The sequence below is a fragment of the Cladosporium halotolerans genome (genome assembly GCF_011745625.1).
Source record: "Cladosporium halotolerans strain TM138-S3 chromosome Unknown Sca10, whole genome shotgun sequence".
Taxonomy (NCBI): domain Eukaryota; kingdom Fungi; phylum Ascomycota; class Dothideomycetes; order Cladosporiales; family Cladosporiaceae; genus Cladosporium; species Cladosporium halotolerans.
Genome location: NW_027191461.1, coordinates 81,098 through 96,874, shown reverse-complemented (window position 1 = coordinate 96,874; position 15,777 = coordinate 81,098). Strand labels below are relative to the sequence as shown.

At 55.6% G+C, this 15,777-nt stretch overlaps 6 protein-coding genes across 6 annotated transcripts; 3 read left to right on the top strand and 3 right to left on the bottom strand.

The window, feature by feature from the left end:
• The first annotated feature begins 2,035 nt into the window (after positions 1-2,035).
• Positions 2,036-3,919, top strand: WHR41_03748 (uncharacterized protein). Its single transcript, XM_069372354.1, has 2 exons — positions 2,036-2,773; positions 2,825-3,919. Exons 1-2 carry the CDS (start codon positions 2,193-2,195, stop codon positions 3,840-3,842), a joined length of 1,599 nt encoding a protein of 532 aa, XP_069230525.1. The 5' UTR covers positions 2,036-2,192; the 3' UTR covers positions 3,843-3,919.
• Positions 3,920-5,636: 1,717 nt separating this feature from the next.
• WHR41_03747 (uncharacterized protein) lies at positions 5,637-10,313 on the bottom strand (the record flags this gene model as incomplete). The annotated part of the gene is made up of 1 exon (XM_069372353.1): positions 5,637-10,313. One exon carries the CDS (start codon positions 10,311-10,313, stop codon positions 5,637-5,639), a length of 4,677 nt encoding a protein of 1,558 aa, XP_069230520.1.
• A 462-nt stretch (positions 10,314-10,775) lies between these two features.
• WHR41_03746 (uncharacterized protein) lies at positions 10,776-12,184 on the top strand. Its single transcript, XM_069372352.1, has 2 exons — positions 10,776-10,978; positions 11,043-12,184. Exons 1-2 carry the CDS (start codon positions 10,854-10,856, stop codon positions 11,965-11,967), a joined length of 1,050 nt encoding a protein of 349 aa, XP_069230519.1. The 5' UTR covers positions 10,776-10,853; the 3' UTR covers positions 11,968-12,184.
• On the bottom strand, positions 11,947-12,974 carry WHR41_03745 (uncharacterized protein). The gene is made up of 2 exons (XM_069372351.1): positions 12,538-12,974; positions 11,947-12,476 (listed from the first exon to the last, which is right to left on the bottom strand). The coding sequence occupies exons 1-2, from the start codon at positions 12,898-12,900 to the stop codon at positions 12,048-12,050; spliced, it is 792 nt and encodes a 263-aa protein (XP_069230518.1). The 5' UTR covers positions 12,901-12,974; the 3' UTR covers positions 11,947-12,047.
• A 688-nt stretch (positions 12,975-13,662) lies between these two features.
• On the top strand, positions 13,663-14,324 carry WHR41_03744 (uncharacterized protein; the record flags this gene model as incomplete). The annotated part of the gene is made up of 2 exons (XM_069372350.1): positions 13,663-14,014; positions 14,089-14,324. The coding sequence occupies 2 exons, from the start codon at positions 13,663-13,665 to the stop codon at positions 14,322-14,324; spliced, it is 588 nt and encodes a 195-aa protein (XP_069230517.1).
• Positions 14,325-14,552: 228 nt separating this feature from the next.
• WHR41_03743 (uncharacterized protein) lies at positions 14,553-15,062 on the bottom strand (the record flags this gene model as incomplete). Its single annotated transcript, XM_069372349.1, has 1 exon — positions 14,553-15,062. The coding sequence occupies one exon, from the start codon at positions 15,060-15,062 to the stop codon at positions 14,553-14,555; it is 510 nt and encodes a 169-aa protein (XP_069230524.1).
• Between the last annotated feature and the right edge of the window lie 715 nt (positions 15,063-15,777).

Genomic DNA, 15,777 nt, shown 5'->3' with positions numbered 1-15,777 from the left:
AATGTCTCATGCCATTAGGCACTCGGTCGAACTAGCGAGGCGTACAACGGCCAACAGACGGGCGCCGGCTGACCAGCTCTATGGGACTTGGTAGGCTAAGCCGCCCGGGCAAAGCAATGGACACGTAAAGTAGCCTTGGCTGTCTTCAGCTATCTGCCCAAATCGCGCCAAACCACTCCATCCCGGTGATGGTCCTTGAAGAATGGAAAGATCTTCGGTTCAGGAGATCGTTGGTACATCGCCACGAAGATTGGGGAACATTGACGCACAGACATGATTGTATATCTTAGTCTGCCACGATCTGCAGTCGCTGTCGTTCTTTCGAACCCACGAGAAGACAAAGGCACGCGGCGGAGTGACTACTGTGTTGAGGGAGAAGGGTGAGGGACCTGTCTTTGTGTCCAGTCTTTGGAGAATGCAACGCCGGAAATTTCACGCTTTGAACGCGAAAGGACGCCCGTTGAAAAGGATATGTGAGTAGCTGGTCCGCGCATGAAGCGCTCGACACCAATTCGGAACTCTCCCCAGGCATTCGCAAGTCTTGCGCAAGTGATCTTCACACACGCATGTAGTCAGCACATCAATTTGAGATCTGACCCGTGTTAGTGGAACTCTACGATTCAGAACCACGGCTGGAGGCCTGAAGACCTAGGTTACATGTACCCAAAGATCAGGGCCTATGCGGACGAATGGACTTCGGTACTCGTGTAGGCTGAACTCTGTTCTATTCGCACGCGCACATCAGCATTTCATCAGACAGGTGCCGATGCGGAGGCCGGGGACGCCATGCAGCGCATATCAGCACCTAGAAATTCACTGATGGGAGGCGTAGGTCTAATCTACACCAGCAAGTCATGCATTTTGAAGCAGTGGTCAGAGCTGGAGACGTCTCGCTTGCCTGACCAAATCGGTACATTGCAATTAGACTCGATGTTACAGAATAATTATGAATGGCTTCGTATTCTCCCCGTCCCGAGAACATCATCTGCATAACCGTGTAGCCTGTCCGAGGTTGTCGGCTTCATGGGAGACTCCTTCACAGTGGATGCCTGAGGTTGATAGCATAGCTCATGTTGGTGCGCAACCATGTAACTCACTCGCTCACATGTCGCATGCGGTGACCTTTGACAGTTCATGGAAGTGATCCAAGCCGTATATCTTCACAGACAGTCTCAAAATGGATGTAGCGCGCTGCAAGACTCAATTTTTGGCTGTGTAAATATGGGAATAGTCGCTGCTTATCTTCACTCAGTGTCCCATTGTATGTAAGCTTTCGGCCTCTCTACTCAGTTGTTCTTGGCTCGGCTTGGGTGTTTCTAACCGAGCGGATGACGACTAGATTACCCCAACCCTAACCCTATGGTGCAGCATTGTTCGCCCCAAATCCCTTCCAAAGCAGTACAAGGTGGTCATGGTTTCTTTTCAGGGCATTTGCTGTCACTGGCACAAATCTTGGCCATTTTCTTTAACATCGTCTTCGTAAAGATCTCGATCGTTATGAGTTAACATTGGCCTCCGACTTGCTTGCTGCTCTTCGTTTTTCGGTGATGCACGCTGCAGCCCGAACCATAGATTCGAGGATGGTTTTCACCCACGCGATCCGGCCAGTACCAAGGCATGCAAATGATGCTATCGTGCTGACGAGTATCGATTGTCTGTCATTACTACACGGTAATCGAAAAAGGCCATGGGAACACCGCAAAAGACAAGCCCATGCGAGAACCGCGTGTACCTTCCCAATATGGTAAGAAGCACTCCGCCAATGCTGGAGTGATAGCGCAGCTTAGGTTTGACAATGTGGAAACATGCACGCATGTACATGCCTTTTGGATGTCGCCCTCAAGGTGAGATCTCACGAAATGAAGACGAAAGGCTCGTTCGAAGGCCGTTTTCATGCAAATACGAACGACTGTAGACAACCCTTCGTACCGAATTGGCCTCGGTCGCCGACTCTACCCCACAGATAGCAGATGCGATGATGTAGGATTGATGTCCAAGCTCGCGACAGGGCTTAAGCTGCTCGCAAACGGTAGTGGACCATTGTGCCCCAGGATATCGGCACCATTAGGCGCAATCAGCTCAGCAGAACCGACCGACCCCGAGGAGAATCTTCTTAATGACCTGAGCGCCTGACCTTTCCCCTTTGCCTCCCTCTCCTCTCGTCCGATCCAACTCCACATCACCACAACGTCATGCAACCACTTCTTCGAGCAGTTGGCTCCAAGCCAGCATTGCGATCCTACATCCAGCACACAAACCACCTCAGAGTCATTCCTTCGAGATCCTACGCCAGCATGCAGCACTCAGTTCCGCCTCTCAACGACAAAAGCCTGCTGAAGTCGCAAGCTTACATCAATGGACAATGGGTGGATGCAAAGTCAGGAAAGACCTTCGAGGTCACCGACCCGGCCTCGCACAAGGTCATCGGCACAATGCCTGAGATGAGCAAGGACGATGTAGCAGACGCCATTTCGGCGGCAGAGAAGGCACTCGTGTCGTTCCGCAAGACAACGGGCCGTGAGCGCTCGAAGATGCTGAGGAAGTGGTACCAATTGATGGTGGACAACAGCGAGGATTTGGCGAGGCTGATCACATGGGAGAACGGCAAGCCGCTTGCGGATGCGAAGGGCGAGGTCACATACGCTGCGAACTTCTTTGAGTGGTTTAGCGAGGAGGCGCCGAGAGTGTACGGCGATACCATCCCTGCAACTGTTCCTGGAAACCGCGTGTTCACCATCAAGGAGCCTGTGGGTGTTGCTGGCTTGATCACACCGTAAGTTTAGTTCGAAACATCAAGCAAATTGTGAAGCTAATGTGATTTCAGGTGGAACTTCCCTGCCGCCATGATTACCCGCAAGATTGGTCCGGCGCTCGCAGCAGGCTGCACAGTCGTTGCGAAGTCTCCGGGTGAGACGCCATTCACAGCTGCTGCATTGGCGGAACTCGCTCACAGGGCCGGCATTCCCGCTGGTGTGGTAAACATTGTCACCGCGCTCAAGAACACCCCCGAGGTTGGTGAGGCCATCACCTCATCCGATGTGATTCGCAAGGTCTCTTTCACTGGCTCCACCGGAGTCGGCAAGCTTCTCATGAAGCAGTCTGCCGATACCCTCAAGAAGCTGTCTTTCGAGCTCGGTGGCAACGCACCTTTCATCGTCTTCGATGACGCCGACCTGGATGCTGCTGTCGCAGGCGCCATCGCATCCAAGTTCCGATCCTCTGGTCAGACCTGCGTGTGCGCCAACAGAATCTACGTGCAGAAGGGCATCTACGACAAGTTCGCGCAGGCTTTCACCGAGAAGGTCAACTCCTTCAAGGTCGGTTCCGGTTACGAGGAGGGCATCACCCATGGCCCTCTGATCCACGACCGCGCCGTCAGCAAGGTCGAGTCCCACGTAAAGGATGCCGTCAAGCAGGGAGGTAAGATCCTTGCTGGTGGCCAAGCCCTCCCCGACCTCGGCAGCAACTTCTTCCAGCCCACTGTCATCCGTGACATGAAACCCGACATGGCCATTGCACACGACGAGACCTTCGGTCCTGTTGCCGGTCTCTTCCCATTCGAAACCGAGGCGGAGGTCATCGCGCAGGCCAACGACACAGAAGTTGGTCTCGCAGGCTACTTCTTTTCCAAGGACATCCAGCGCTGCTACAGAGTCGCTGAGGCGATCCAGGTCGGCATGGTGGGCGTCAACACAGGCCTGATTTCCGACCCTGCGGCGCCGTTCGGTGGTGTCAAGCAGTCTGGCTTTGGTCGTGAGGGAAGCAAATATGGCATTGATGAGTACATGGTCACGAAGATGGTCACGATGGGCGGCATGGGTCAAGACCTGCAGGGTTCGTAAATGAAAACAAAGTGGTGAATGTATGAAAATGCACAGGATCAATGAATCACATAATGAACATGGCACACGAACTGAAATTTTATCTTCTCCCATGCTGCTCACGTCGACGTCGATTGCTGCCTGGGGCTATCACCGGGAAGGCGCGAGGGTGTTGGCTTGCGCTTCCCAACGAAGCACTCTCGCACACTGCAAACGTGCACTTCCTTGTCAGTCCACACACAGAATCGACCCGAAGACTCGATTGTCAACGCACATGAAAGATCCCTTCGTTGAGTCCCATCAGCCCGACACTCGCCGACACCATGGAGCAACCAGAGCGCCTCAATCAATCACTCAAGGAGCCAGCCCGCGTTTCAATGACAGATCTTCCGCCGGAAGTCCGTCTTCGAATCTACGACTACACGTTCGAGAACCTGACAACTAACCGCCAGCGAGCCGTAGAGGACCTCTACGCCATGCACGAAGAAAGCGAGTGGCCCGACAACGACCTCAGCGCATAGCTCAATCTCATTCTGTCATGCAAGACGATCAATGCCGAAGCCAAAGCTCACTGGGAGAAAAAGTATGCACACAAATGCTGTTTCTACTTCTGGAAAGTACCGGAGTTCTACAGTCTCGCGGAGCGACTGGAAGTACTTGGAGAGCCGTACATGCGCATGAAGTATGTGCTTCGCACGAGGAGCGTGGAATCCCGCACCGACCACCACATCGGCTTCTTCGAGGATTTAGGCCCGCTCCTAATGATGCAGCAGCCTGGATCCCCGAGTAGTTTGAGAAGGTACGAGTGTCTCTTCTTTGCGTGCAAACCCAGACGCGAGAGCAGCGCAGAATCGACACACGAACATGGAGAGGGAGACCAAGCTGTCCGACTCACTGTCCGCAAGATCGCACCAGATAAGCATTACTGGCTCTACCAATTCCTAGGCCTCAAGGCCTGCAGTATCAGGATACACCAGGACGCCTTCTCGCACTCAGGGAGAAACGACTACGACTTTGAGCACATTGAAATGAGTAGAGAAATTGGGAACGCGTTCTGGCGCGGTTACGACCCGGCGGATGGACACGGCAAACAAAAGATCTTCGAAGAATGGCTCAAACGCGACGCGCCCGATGACAAGACAGCCATCGTTCAAGACTGGTTCCAGAGCTGCATCCATGATCAGAGGTGGCGGGACCTGGGTGGTAGGCAATGGGCGAATGTTCATGACTTGGGGTTAGAGTTCGACCTGGGAGAGTGGATGGATGGCGAAACGCTACTTGAAGAGGCCTGCGGTTATCGCTGAAGGATAAAGTGCGTGGTCTGGTCGGCACATTGTCGTGTGAAGAATGGCACTCGCGTTGTTTAGCTTGACGCATGGGTTACAGACATCATTATCGCCAACAACTCGGCGCGGAGATCAAACGAGCTGATAATGCAGAATAGCTTCACATTTCCTACTTGTAATTGGTCGTACGACAAGCTCAACGCTCTAGCATCAAATGAGAACAAGAAGCTTTTGTCTCCACGGTCTTCGAATGAATCACTGTCCATAGCCACGTCAAGCGTTTCGAAACGAGAACAGTAATTCATACAACCGATTAGTCTACACCCTAACCACGGCCATGCAATGTCATGCTATGCTATGCCCAGACCCCACCCCAACGACATCATAATACAACCCTGCCCTCAGGAAGAAGAAGAAACTACGAAAGCGCAAAGAAACAGGTCATCTCATCATTAAACCGTCACTGGAAGAAGGATCCAAAAAAAAAAAAAAGGAAAAAAAAGGAACCCCCAACATCTCACCCCTCACCTCACTCCTTCATCTGCGCCCTCAACCCCACATTCTCCCTCTTCAACCTTCCGTTCTCCCTCTTAAGCCTCGCGACCTCCTCCTGCCCCTCGCGGACCTGCTTCTTCAGCTCCGCGACCCCCTCGCCGCCCCTGACGGCCTTCAGGATCCGGCCCAGCTCGTCGTTGAAGCGCGCGTACAGCGCTTCGTTCTCGGAATTCGACTCGCGGTACAGCTCGTCGAGCTTCCGGGCTTTGGTCTCGGAGACGGCGAGCGAGGAGGCGAGGTCCGCGTGGATCGCCGAGATGCGGGTCGTGGCGGCCTCGAACTGGGAGGGGAGCTGGGCCTCCAGTTTGAGGACGCGCTGGGCGAGGTCGAGGTTGCTCTGGGGCGCTGAGCCGGCGGACGTAGATTGCGCAAAGTTGGGGGGCGCGCCGCGGACGCTGAGGGGTTTGGGGGCCTGCACGGAGCCTCGGCGGACGGGCATTGTGAGCAGCTCGTCGCCGATGCGGGAGAGTTCGTCGTGCAGGGAGTTTTGCGTGGATGTGAGGGAGGAGTGCTCGTTCTGCAGGCGCTCGCGGAGCTTTTGCGGCGACTGCATGCGGAGCTTCCTGGTCGCTGGCGATGGAGGGCAAGTGAAGTTGCTCGTGCCGGTGACGGTGTTGGATCTTGGCTTCTTCTCGGGCTGAGGAGAGGGTTTCTTGACGATGTTGCCGACACCGGGTCGCTCAGAAAGTCCGGATCGTGAGAGTGTAGGACGATGCTGCGGTGAGCCCGTCTTAGGGGCGAGCGTGGGGATGTTTGAAGTAGGAAGCTGTCGAGAGGATATGGTGACCTCGTCACATCCGCTTGTCTTCGGTCTCGATTCGGTTGTGCTGTACGCTTTGGCTGGGCCAGGCGAGTTCTCCTTTCTGAAAGAAGAGGGCAGTCTAGACCGGAGCGGCTCGCGAGTGGGAGAGCCATACCTCGAGCTTCCTGGGCGAGAGGATGGTGGTGTGGTCGGCATTGGAGAATTTGGCAGTGATTTGTCTAGGTTGGCACCGTTCGTTGGCGGTACTCGGCGAGCCGATGGGGGTGATATGGGCTGCGAGCTGAGCGGGAAGTCTGCTGCATGCAAGTCGGAGAGCGAACTACGTCTCTTCTTCTTGGGCGGACCAGTAGGGATGAAGCTGGGATGTTCTCCAATGGTCGATAGTCCAAGCTGAGAGTTCGAAGTTGATCCAGGCGAGGTTGCGATTTCGTCAAGGTTGCTAGCTCCTTTGCGAGCGACAGCCTCGTCCTGAGACATAGGCCTCACGGTTAAGCGGCCGTCGAGATCAGTAGAATGAGAGCGTAGCAATGTTCCACGGGAGATACTGCCAGCAGGACTTTCTCCACGTGTGCTTTTGCTGAGGGTGCGCCAGACGGATGACACCTTTGAATCGTGCTCCGACTTGCTATTCTCCCTAGACAGCGATCCGAATCCGAACTTCCTCCTCAGCGAAGAGGTGTTAGAGTTTAGGGAGCCAGTGTTCATGGACCGTGATCGCTTGTGGCCCAGACCGGCAGCCTCAGATTGCACTTGAGCCTCCGAGAGTGGTTCTCCAAAGTAGGTATCAGTGTCTTCGACGAAACGGTCGAACAGCGCGACGAAGTCATGCGGGTTACCATCGACGACAAGCAGCTCTGCAAATGCAAGAGTAAGCGTGCCACGGTCTCCATCATTGCCGGTACCATCAAGGAGATCAGCCAAGAGCCTCATAATGCCCTTGAAGGCTCGTTGGTTCTGCGGAGCAAAGCTATTGATAGTCGCAGCAAAGTACTCGTCAAAGTCGGTTGGGAACGAGGTCTCCGCTCTCGACTGAATCGCTTGCATGGTATCGTAGGGCATGACAGGACCAATCTGCTCCTTCCATGCGGCGTTCAAGAACTTCTCAAACGCCGCGAAGAGGACATCGACGGGTGCTTGCGCCGCGGCGACCATCATATTCGGATCTTCAAGCAGACTGTTGTATAGATCGTTGACCAACAGCTCATCAGCCATGGCACGCATCTTCAAGTTACGGCCAACAATGTTGCCTTTCCGTGCCTGCAACGCAAGTATGTATGCAGACAAGGTTTCTTCAAGCTTCTTGAGTGGGCCGATAAGGCTCTCTGTGGATCGCATAGACATCTGTGACTTTGGCGTAGGTTGGTCTTTGGATGAAGGTCTGCTCTCTCTGCTCGGAGGTTTCGGCGCAGGAATTTGCTGTGGTGGAAGCATACGCGGAGATGGCAAATGCGACAGATCTTTCTTGAGGTAGCTCGGTGGTAGGGTCCCAGGACCCGTGCTAGCTGAGAGGAAGCTTGACAACATCTTCACAGGGGATCTTGGCCTGTGGCGATGAGAACCTTCCCTCGATGGCACTGGATGTACTTCTTGCGTTTGCTCCTCTCTGACCTCAAGCTCGATGGATCTCAGGATATCCGCGTTTCGTTCCAGGAGGCTAGACCTCATCGCCGCATGATTGACGCTGAAATGGAGCTCCAGCAGGAACCCGAGTTTCCTACAGACGTAAGAGATTGTGTCGCTCATCGGTACGTGCTCTCGGCTGCCAGGCCCATCGATGGAATCAACAGAGACCCGACACGTCCCATCGCGTTGAGGAGCAAGCGCAATGACAGTTCGAATACCCTGCTGACCAGCGCGGGGGCGTTGAGAGTGCCTGTCGAGATCGAAAACAATCCTTGTCGAAGCGCAGCCCTCACGTGCAGCCACATGCTCCCACACAGAGTCCTCAAAAACAGCGCTGAACAGATTGATCTGATCTTGCACAGGCTGGCTCGATCTCACATCCCATTTGGGAGATTCACGCTCTTGTTCGCTGAAGCGACCCTCGACTTTGGCTTTGGTGATGTCTTCGATGAGCCGGCTGACTTTACCCTCGTAGGGACCCTCTGGCATATACATTACGTGGGAATCAGCCACAGGGCCGCCGTGAGATCCAGAAGATTGGGGTAGTGGGGAGTAGGTCACCACTTGGACAGCCTGGTTATCAAGTGCTTGTGTAATCTCGTACAAATTTGATTGCACGCGGCGAAGGAACCTGAGGTCTTGGGGTTTCCCCTGTTGCCCTGACCGTGGCAGATGACTGCTGTCTAGCTCAGCCATCAAAAAGCGCGCGGTTGTTGTCGAGTCGGCAAATTTCTCGAGGAAGACAATGCTGTCAGTAAAGACAAGAATGATTATGGGTTGCCCAACACAAGTGTCCAACCTATAAGGAGGCGCGATCTCTAGAGCATCAAAAGCGGTGACCAAACGACCTTTAACTTCAGAGTCACTGGGCCATTCGGACACATGAGCGCGCAGCTTCTCTGCAAGATTCAAAGCCTCCAAGCCTGCGTCTTCTTGTGTGCAGATGTCCGAAATGATGTCGCGCGCTTTCATCAACTGCCTAAGAGCCGGATGTTTCGCTGGCAGCTGCTTTGCAATGTTGTCGATGTAAAGTGTGTATCTTGGGAGCCGCTGGACAGGCTCGATGAGTAATGATGTGAGCTTTTGCTCGCCAACTTCGTGAAGAGCAGCGGACAGCGCGCTTTCACCGCCGCGGAGTGTGTTGCGACACAGCGTTGCGGCAGCGGCATGAGACTTCATGTAAGAGGTGTAGGAGTCCGCGAATTTGGGAAACCATTCGCAAAAGCATTTCGCAATTGCAACAATGCCTTGTGTATCCTCGTTAACTTCCTGACGCGCCTGTTCAGGAGTTGGCTGATCGTCTGCCATGGCATCGATGTCTTGGAGTGCAGCCTCTTCTGTCGAGTTCAGCACTTCTTGCAGAGCATCAAAAAAGCCGGAATTCAACTCTGCCATCGTTGATATGTCCTCGGGGAAGATCTCCTTCAGCTGTGCCTTCCCAGATGATTTGAGGTCGTTTCCCATTGTGTCCGCTAGGGACTGAAGCTCACGAATCCGCGAAACGTAGTTACCCTCGGTCTCGAAAAGCTCTGATATCTCCTTGCGAGTCACCTCCTTTTGTTTCTTCAGGAATGACGAGCTTCTGCCTATACTGTTGGCTTTGGAGGGCGCACGTCTGAGCCTCGAAGTGGGCAAGAATGAAGGCTCGCCCAGAGCTGCGATCAACTCGGCATACTGGCCGTAACGGTGCTTCAAGGCTTCCGCGTCGTCGAACATCTCCGGCCCATCAGATTCGGTCCTCGACGGCGGCTCTTGGATGGTTCCAGATGGCAGTACCACGTCGACGTCCAACCACGGCAGCTTTTGTTCTCCAAAGACGCGCGCAAGATCTTCAATAACCTCCTCAACATTCTCAATCTTGGTCATTCGGCTGGCTAGAATCGCAATATGATCGTCTCCAAACAGCGCCGCGAGTGGGGTCCGCGATTGCGCCTGCCATGCTTTCTTGACGCCATCTGGCAACTCGGTGAAGTATTTCTTGAGTCCGAATGCAATGCTGCGGCAGACCTCGTCGCCCTGTTCTTCGCGCGGCAAATTGCTCACGGCGGAGTACAGAGGAGAGTTTGGTGTTACTGCCAGTCTTGCGTATGACCCCAGACCAGCTGGCGTAAAGATGTGAACCTGGATGCGCGAGCTGGTCGCATTGACCGAGGCGGCAGTGCCATGGAATATGAGCAGCGGGGAGTTGGCGAGCAGAGGGTCGGTTGTATGATACAACGCAAGGTCGCCAGAGAGGGCCGGCGGTGCGGCGACGACGACCGCCATGGTCGACGAACTCCGGTCGGATATCAACTAGCGGTGGAGGGCTGGCATTCGAGCCTCGGCAGGTCCAACGTCGCGTGTGATAGCGGTATGGCGGGTGGATAGGGGTCGCGCGCCAGCCAGCTGCTGCGAGCGCGGTGGTGGTGTTTGTGGTGTCGACGGGACGGTGGTACAGCGCTGGTGGCCGCGGACGGTAAACAAAACACAACACTCAGCAAGGTTGGGCGGTCGTGGGCGGCAGGTGGTGCTGAGGCGCGGCTGGCTGCATAACAATGGGGCCGCCTGCGTTAGGCCGTACCGCGCTGCAGGTTGGCAGGCTGGACACCTTAGGCTGGCCTTGCTAGCAGCCCACGCGCGATCGATGGGTGGGGGAGGCCCAAGGTGCGGCAGGCGAGGCAGGCTAGAGGCCTCCGCTTGCGTCTCGCATCACCCGTGCACACGCGCCACAGTCGGGTCGGTCGATCGTCTGTTGCGCGCCTACCACGCGCAATACTTTATTGCAGCGTCAGCAGATCGATCGAGAAGACACCCAAGATAACAGCCATGTCGACGCAGGCCGAAGCCGGCATACCGTTGTCGCTCCGTCCGGAAGAGCAACACCAGCCGTTTCGTCTGCTCGAACTGCCTCCAGAACTGCTGAGCCTCTTGACATCTGAAAATCCACCAGCGTATGTCACTCGCTCGTGTGACAAGGCACCAGCTCCACCAGGGCGCTGACATTCTCCTGAACAGTCTACAACTCAAGTCAACAGAAGGCCAAGCAGGCGAAGCTGGCGGCAATGCGGTTCTCTGCACGCCGACCAAGACTTTCAACATCCGGCAAAAGAACTCGTCGAACACTGTCTTCATCCTGCAATCCGGCGTAGAAGCCCATGCTTCGGATAATGCGATTCCAGGGCTAGAATTGACTGCAATATCCAAGCCGGAGTCTACGTTGGAGACATTGCCCGTTTCTAAGTCAATCGCCGCAGCACACATTCGCCAAATCCTCCCAGTCCTCGCAACAACGGGCCAAGCATCTGCGACTCGTTCTGCCCTCACAAAGGCTCAATTACTAGCCAATGTCCCATTCAGCGACGCAGAGTGCGACAATGCCTTCCGGGAGCTTTCAGCGTTCTCAGACGTCACAACCAACCACTGCATGATCCCCAGCGCTAAACTCAAGATCGAAACATGGCTCTCGATACTCGAGAATTCCCGTGCAAACGCCGTCGACCTTACTTCAGAGCTCAACTCTGACGCCATACTGAGCCTGAAAGATGGCCTCGAAGACCTTCCAGCAGGTTTGTACGAGGCCGTGCTGTGTGCCTTTGCTTCAAAGTCAAGTGATCTCACAACAATTGACCAAGACAAGGTCGTACGTTGGGTCGGTCTCAACCGGTTGGAAGCCGATGCTCCAAAGAATGCGATCTCTGTCTCAGCGTTCAAATCGTCTTGGAAAGACGGTCTACCGGAAAAGTTACGAGAGAAAGTCGATCTTCCTCTAATCGCAGACCGTCACATACTCAGCGCAGGCGGCAAGTCGATAGCCTTCAAAGACTACACGCTCGACCTCACTCCCGGTGCGGAGGGCGCAGGAGCGCAAGAAGGAAAGTCCGCACTCGGGACAAAGCGAAAATGGCACGAGAAATTCAAGCCCGCGAAGAAAGCCACGTGAAGGCTGATTGAAACCCAAAAAAGAAAAGAACTCATCACCAAACATATACCCCCAATATCGCATGATCCCACAACGCCATCTCACATCGGCAATCGCCTCATCTCATCCTGCGTCCAAAACTTCCTCATATTCTCTGCCCTCAGCTCATGCACCTCCTCATCCAGATGCTCCCATAGCACTTCGCCAAAAGTATCCATTACCCCCTTTAACTCCCCAAACCTCAACTCGCGCTCCCCCGACCGGCACTCGGCAATATACGCCTCGAACTTCTCCAGCCCGTCGTGGATGCGCTTGTGCTGCGACAGCAGCTCCAGCTCCTTACGGAACGCGGGCATCTTCTTCGCCAGCACGGGGAAGATGTGCCGCTCCTCGATCGTGTGGTGGATCGTCAGGTGGTGCGCGAAGTCGTCGCCTGCCTGCAGGAAGGCGCGCAGCGTCATGCCCTGCGGCTTCTTGCCGGACGTGCAGGCGGAGTAGAGCAGGTTCCAGGTCTGGCGAAAGTTGTTGTGCTGCGGGGAGGAGGGATTAGTTTTGGCGGTCGTTTGTGAGGCAGGGTAGGGGCGAGCGTACGAATAGGTCCATGTGCTCCGCCATCCGGTTGTACACTCTGAACTCGGCCGCGCTCAGCTTCGGCAGCTCTTTCTGCTCTTCTTGTTCTGGCGCTGCGGCGGCGGTTGGCTCGCCCTTCTTGGGCACGCCGTTGGCTTCCATTTCGCGGGATGCGTCGGCCATGCTGATGTTGTCTGAATGGCTTCTCGCCGAATGTGAGAATGCGCGGCTCTTCTGATCAGGTGATTGTATGCTGCTGGCTGCGATCGGAAAGACGTTCCTCGCCAAAACTGTCGGCGCAACAGTGTTCGTAGATGTCCGAAGATAAGCAGCGTTCGCGCAATAACTACGCTGGATCGCAAGGTTGGGCAGGCGGGCGAGCATATACGCTCTGTCTATCGATGTCGCAAATTCGTGAAGGTGGTAAAGAAGCCATTTTGAACAAAGCCAGTCTACCCAGCAGACATGCGAAAGGGTATCGCAGGCGTAGCGTGCCGTCTCTTTGCTCGGGCTTCTCGGCAGTCAACGAAGAGGCGCAATCCGCGAGTCGGGTGTCGGGGCGTCTCCACTCCCGCGTGCGTGCTGACAAAGGAGGGTAAGTTTACTCGGCGGTTAAATAAGCATCATTGTTTTGTCGCCATTCGCTGCACGCCGATACCGAGGCTGATAGTGTGATATTATCTCTGGAAAGACTTCAGCCACTGCGGCTTTCGAGGTCTATGCAATTACGCTGCCTCGCGGAGGTGTTGAGCGAAGACACACGGCAACCACATCGCACGGCATGGTGAACGCAGGACGACACAAGGGATGGGACTTCAATTTGAATCTCGTAGCGGTCTGTATGAGGGGAATCTTACTGCGCTCCTCTATCCACGTGAGAAACACGGGACCTGTCACATATAAACGTCTCGAACCCTTCGGTGCAACCCCTCGACATGCCGTCAAATCCGCCCTCCGCCTCGAACTAGCGAATCCTTCAGCATCAGGCCTAAACGTCGTAGGTCCACTGAACCACTGTACCCGACTCTCACAGCCACACAAAGGCATTCGTTTCCAGAGCATATCCACCAGAGATCTTCACGAAATCTGAACAGTTTGAACGTTACCCTCTTCAATCCCCCTCTCACCCACCCCAAACCAACCACAATGTCCCCCTCCCCAACCCCACCCCCAGACAAAACCGAAGAAGAAACCCCCATCTACACTCCCCCCTCCCCCACCCTCTCCCAACCCTCCCCCTCGGCCTCCCCCGCCTCCGTCCGCGCCTACATCGCCTCCCTCCTAACCACCAACCGCTCCCTCCCCGCCTCCCACGCCCAACACATCGCAGCCCGCTGGACGATCGGGCAAGGCCGCGAGCTGCGCGCCTACCCAGCCGCCATGTACCTCGAGATCTTCGGGCGCGAAGACGGCTGGGCCGTGTGCCGGGACGTCAAGCTGCGGATCTACGAGGGGGAGGCGGCGGAGCGGCGCGAGAAGGCGTCGACGCTGAAGGCTCGTGAGTGCCGCTCCCGTTTCTGAGCTGCGCAGAGGAACCGTCGAATCGTGTGCGCTGGCTGACGCGCGGGGCAGGCTTGTTCGTAGCCGGAGTGTGCGGCGGCGAAGGGGCGGCGATGCCGCTGCTTGTGTGGAGTCTGGTCCACGAGCGCGTGGGGCTTGCGGCGTTTGCGTTTGTCATGTTCGTCGTGCTGAGTCCGTTGTTCTACGCGATTGTGGCGGCGGCGTTTGAGGATGAGCCGGAGGAGAAGGTCGAGAGGGAGTTAAGGGAGGGTGTGAAGACGGCGATGGGGGCGTCGTCGGGGGCGTGAGTTTGGGATGGTGAATGAGCGCGAGAATTCGCTTGGGATTGTCAATGGATAACTGGTCAGGATGCGGAAGACGGTGTGATGCGTGAAAGAATGGATTAGATTATGTATCTGCGTAACTCATGAGGACAATGCAATGCAATGCAATGCGTGCGTCTAGCCAACCACTTCCACCTCGCTCGTCGATCGACCCGCCATTCTCCGCCACCTCAGCTCGTTCATCTCGACCGCCTAAGAAGAGTTGCCGTTCGAGCTGCAAAGCTGCAGAATCAAGTTCGCGTTGGTGCCCTGGTTGAAAACGGCATTCTTGCCGCTCGGGTTGCTCGGGCTGTACGTGTTCGGGCAGTCACCAGACTGGCGCGGCTTGCACGAGACCGAGTAGCCATTGCTGGCAGAGCCAGCGAGCAGCTCAAAGCCCTCGGCCTTGAGGGGGTCGCCGAAGATGGTGCTGAGGTCGTAGTAGGTGCGGTCCGGGTTGGAGCCGGTGTTGTAGACGGCCTGCAGCGGGCTGCTGAGGTCGGGCTGGCGCGAGACGGTGATGCTGCTCTGCTTGACGTCCGCGCCGGGAATGTAGGTGTTGAAGGCGTTGGTCTTGCCGGCCGGGAGGGTGATGACGCCGGTGCTGGAGGCGTCGTGCTTGGATTGGAGGTAGAGGGGGAAGGTGCACTTGTTGTCGACGTAGAAGGTCGCGGCGGAGGCGGAGGCGGCGAGGCCGGCGAGGGTGAGGGTGGAGAAGTGCATTTTGGTGATGGTGGGTTGTTGGGTTGGTTGGTTTTGAGAATTGGAGGTGGGTTGTTGGGTTGATGGTATGAAGTTGTTGTGAGGACGTGAAGCTGTTGGATGATGGGAGAGAAAGACATGTCCTGACGGGCTCACTCGTTCACTTTATACACCTACCTGCCTTCACCGCAGACATCATGGTCGCGTCGGTGAACCCTTGCTTGTGCCCGTCGTGTTCGGCGCCGTACGCTGCCGCTAGATCGCATTCCATGGCCATGTCGTCTCCAGCTCTCCACGCAGATCACGCGCATCGTAAAAGCTCCGAATGGCTATACTTAGGGCCCTAGTGGTATGCCTTACCTACTCAGGATCGAAAGTTGCATCCACTGTCGTAGTGTCTCGTATCGCAGTCAGGCGCGGGCCTTCACTATCCATGGGCGCTGCCCGTCGTTGCATTGGCGTTGCACACTGTCCCTGGCTAATGATGTAAGGACGTTCGCTAGACACATTATGGTTCAAAGGAATACGACGTGTTTAGCTCCTTCAAGTAAGGCAGAGACACACGAGATGCCCGCGTGCCGAACACACGCTCTTTAGGGCTTCGCCGGTTTGCGGGGACTTCTAAATTTAGTCCTTCGCACCGCGCCGTCCGGAGCCGCGGCTGCTCGGGAGGCACTCGCTGGGCTTTGGAGAATGCGACCGTGGGATGCCTCTACACCACTACTACTCTAGCGGT